This window comes from Gavialis gangeticus, unplaced genomic scaffold (genome assembly GCF_001723915.1).
Source record: "Gavialis gangeticus isolate Ggan-Ray unplaced genomic scaffold, GavGan_comp1, whole genome shotgun sequence".
Lineage (NCBI taxonomy): Eukaryota > Metazoa > Chordata > Crocodylia > Gavialidae > Gavialis > Gavialis gangeticus.
In genome coordinates, this window is record NW_017729022.1 from 27,860,887 (window position 1) to 27,865,317 (window position 4,431).

The 4,431-nt window shown below is 35.6% G+C and overlaps 1 protein-coding gene across 1 annotated transcript in view; it reads right to left on the bottom strand.

Annotated features, from left to right (window-relative positions):
• The window catches only part of PTPRR (protein tyrosine phosphatase, receptor type R), a 302,767-nt gene that overhangs the window by 74,469 nt on the left and 223,867 nt on the right, over positions 1-4,431 (bottom strand). The window contains exon 9 of the mRNA XM_019514731.1: positions 3,909-3,993. Coding sequence (XP_019370276.1) covers positions 3,909-3,993 — 85 coding nt within the window. The remainder of the gene's footprint in view (positions 1-3,908; positions 3,994-4,431) is intronic.

A 4,431-nucleotide genomic window follows, 5' to 3' on the forward strand; every position in this document is an offset into this window, starting at 1 on the left:
GGCTTTTGTTTGAAGCACTAGGAGCTGGGGTGGGAGGGGTAGCCATGGGGGTGGGGTTGGGGGAGAAGGCAGTGGATGGGGCCTGGCAGGGATCCTCCCATGGTTCCCCCCCCTGGCTCCAGCTCCCTGCTGCAGTGGGCAGGGACTACTCAAATCATTGAAGCTCTCCGAATCTTTTCTGAAGATTCGGAGAGCTTTGAATCAATTCTGACCTTTTTACTGGTCCCCTGATTCAATTTGAATTTGGAGATTTGGGCACCGAATCTGGCTGAAGCTCCTCCAGATTGAATCATCACCCGAAGCTTCGCACAGCCCTATTGAGCTCCACTGTATTAGAATGTTAATTTGACAGCCATTCCCAAATACTGATACCAAACAGATGCATCTTGTATAAGCAGCTTTGCAAAAAGGAAAACCTAAACATTGCTTAAGGAAAGGCATTTCTCAGTTATTCTTATAAGCGAAAGTAATTAAATTACTCATGTGCCATGGGTATCACTGTGTTAATAAATCTTTTATACACAACACAGCACAGGCAACACAAAGCATAGCCAGGAGGCTAAACTCATTAACATATGTACAGCATCTTGAGATGTAGAAGATGCTATTAAGGTGCTGACCATTATAATTATGGATGCCTATAATTGTCAGGGAAATCTACATTAAGGTCTACTTTTTACTGAGACAAAATTACCACTGTCCTCTTCCATATTTCCCATATTTGAATAGCTTCCCCACTGTTATATGGGAAGCTCCCCCTACCTCCATCTTTTAGAAGTTGCTAATATCCTATCTTGTCATAAAGCATTCCAGCTTCAAAGCTCATATCCCACTCAATATATGTTCTGGCTTGTTTGTTCTTTCTAATTATTACTTGTGCTTTTAAAGTATAAATGCTTTGGGGCAGGGATATGTTTTTCTTTACAACATCCTACATATGATTAATAACAAAAAATAATTGGCATTGGTCTCAAGTCTGAATTCCTTACTCAGTCAATGTGCTTAACTATTCCAAGAAAGAAAATTTTGTAAGACAAATCCTTTTTATAATATCTACAGCTCAATTTTTTAGAACAAAATAGAGAATATATCATGGGCCATTACATTACTGATTCAAAATGCCTCTTGCATAAAATGCATTGACATGAAATCTTTTATCATACTTGAATCACTTTCCAAACTACCAACACATTGTTTTCAGGAAAATTAATTGGTTCATTTTTATAATTTGATGGCTATTTCATTGTTAGGAAGTAAAGATTCATGTTCCACATGTAGAAGTAACATGCTAAAAATCATGTTTGCCTCAGGTTTATGTTTTTAATATTAATATTGAATACTCTTGAAGTATTAGGGAGTTACTACTTTAACCAAAACTAAATGAATTGATTCAGATGGATATACACAACTTCCAAGATGTATCTGTAGTGAATTTGGTATCAGGCTGAATTTTTTCTTCTGTTGCTGCCTAATCATAAGTCTTTTAATCTTTGAATGCCTACTTATGACTGTATGGACTTCAAAAGGGAGCAGGATTGGAGGAAAAATGATGGAATACAAAGTTAGAGCTATGGTAATAGCTTAAGGGAGTCTGAGAATTTGAAGCTTCAAAATAATTGTTTCATAGCATCTGTTTATACATTGGCACAAGAAAGCACTTTGTGCTTATGATTTAGATATTTTTTTCTTGTCTTAAAACTTGGGAATACATTACCATGTTGCTCTTAAAACTGATAGCACTCCCTAAGAAACTGAGCGAGATTCTAGCTTTGAATGTGAGCATTAGCTATTTTTTTCTGTAAATGAAAAAAAACCCCCAAAGTATTTAAGGATCTCCTACACTTAACATTATCCAATAAGGAATAATTTTCAGCAGGCATTCATTTAATTGCATGTTTAATTATGTGACCAAACAGTGGCTATTTAAACAAACTTACCCTAATCCATTCTGTCACTTAGTAGCATGACAAAATTCTCTCAGAATATGAGAACTTTCTCTGAAGTACCAAGGGTGGAGCAAGCAGGCTACAGACATTTTTAGGAGAAAATCCATTATTTCAAATATCACTTGTCACCACAGGTGCCCTGATTTAACAGACGCACCCGGTGCTGGGAATGGAAAAGCTGATACAAGCATTCTAAGCAGTAGGTTGATATCATCTGAGCAGGAAATGAGGAAGGCTGTTCTATTCAATAGTTCAAATCATTTCCAAAACTTTTTGGGTTGGGCATAGGGTGTGTATTTATTATCAGAATGTGCCTAGATCCCCAAAATATCTTCTTTGAAAGAGCACAGTGATATTTATGTGAAGTAATACATGGACAATGTTCTACCCTCGTTTTCTCTTAATTTTCATCAGACAGTTACAAAACATCTACCCAATTTCTATATATAATGCAGAATAATATAATTAATTGGATTTACAGGGTATACTTCTTGACTGCACATGTAATGGTGGCAGCAGGCGATCTAATTGTGAAACTTTTTTTAAAAAGAGTGTTCTCTTTATATGTATTTTCAAGGGTTTAGAATGTCAACAGATGGGAGGCACTGGGTGACATCCTGGCTCCGTTGTAGCTGATGGCAGAACTCCCATTGTCTTCAAAAGAGCCAGGATTTCACCCCTTGTGAACATCCTGTTGACAATGGGCCAAAATCAAAGGGTAGATTCTGGCACTACACCAGCTTAATTTAATTTACTTAATTCCACATCACTTATGTATTAGACCCATTGACCATAATAGACAAAATTCATGACCAATGAAGTCAATGGCAAAACTCCATTTGACTTCCAGTGGGGACTGAAGTTAATCAGTGTGTTCTTTTTCTAAGAGCTTGATAGTGTTTGATGTTTGATGACCAACAATTTTAATTCATTTGTCTCCAATCCTTTTTTCATGCAGTCCAACAAATAGAAAATAGTCTTATTTAAAATGTGTGAACCATATAGAATACACTCTGCTCATTATTCCTAGACAGCACATGACTGCAAGAACATTATAACTGGTCAAAAACTGGAATTTTTGTTTTACAAGAAATCCTGCCATTTTGAAATCAGCTTTAATTCCAGACTGAACCAAAAAGCCAAAATATAAAAACTGCATTCCACAGAAAATGTTTTTGGAATCATCATTGATGTATTTTGTTTGGTTAATGTGAAAATGTTATATATAATTTAATATATCAGACTGTAATATTTTATATCCAAATATAACATAATATTAATTTGCTCCAATATGACAGTGTAAATGAACTCAAACAAGCTGATAAAACTGAAGGAAAATGTTTCAGCCTCCATCAACATTTTTTCCACATTTTCACAACTGGTTTAAACTTTACCAAGACTTGGTTCTAAAAGTCCATTAGAATATTTTGACCAGTTCTATTCAAAATAAAGCTGTTTTTATTAATACAGGAAATGAATTGTTTGCACCAGTGAAAACAGAGAAGTAATATAATAAATTAACAGTAATGCTAACAGCAACGGCGATAGTGTAAAGATTGCTATATGGCAGCTCACAAAGTTATGCATCAGTAGAATAAGAAAAGAGATAACAGAAAGAACCGCCCTCCCCCACCTCCCCCAAAAAATGAATGTCTGCTTGAGATAGTATTGTGGCATATCGATTAATTTATCTGACCAGTTAAGTCTAGATAGGAAAGGATTTGCAATAAAGCTCTTTCACTCATTCAGGGCCTGATCTTGCAGAACAAGGCAACAGAGACTCTGTGACTTGCAGAATTGGTTCCTCACTGTTCTTCACATTCTGATATTTACAGTGTAGGATAGTTAATTAAATCAAGATAAAATATCCAAAGAAAGTGACTGAAAGGTTTCCTACAAGCAGAGTTGTATTAACAACATGGGACTAAATTTTACACTGAAAGTCACTGGTTAAATACTTACTTGGCAAAATTGTTTTGTAACGGTTTTTTGTTCCATGACTTGGAATGTCAATTTCTTTGGGATCCACAAAATTCATTGGTATTTCCTATAAAATAAATTATATCAGATTGGTGTTCCTAAAGAAGTCATGCAGGAAATTATCACTAGAAGGCCATCTGCTACTACACAACTGTCTTTTGACATCAAAGTTATTAACAAAAAAGTGTTTCCCACCTCCAGCCTGTCAACACCCTTCCTTTAATAAACATATGAACTGCACATTGAAGGGTGACTTCCAATGAACACTTGTGATGAATTATTAAAAGCAAAGTTTTTATAAGGTTATGAGATAGGTTAAAATGCGTAACAGTTTCAGAGAAATGTAGTTGAAAAATGTTTTGCTGTAGTGGCAAAGAGCAAGGATTTATACAACGAAGCCAGAAACACTTGAAATTCCTAATAATAATGTATGACATGCAGATAAAACTTCAAAAGTTTTTGGAACTGTAGCAGCAAGACCCGGGGAGACAGGCAAATTCCTCCG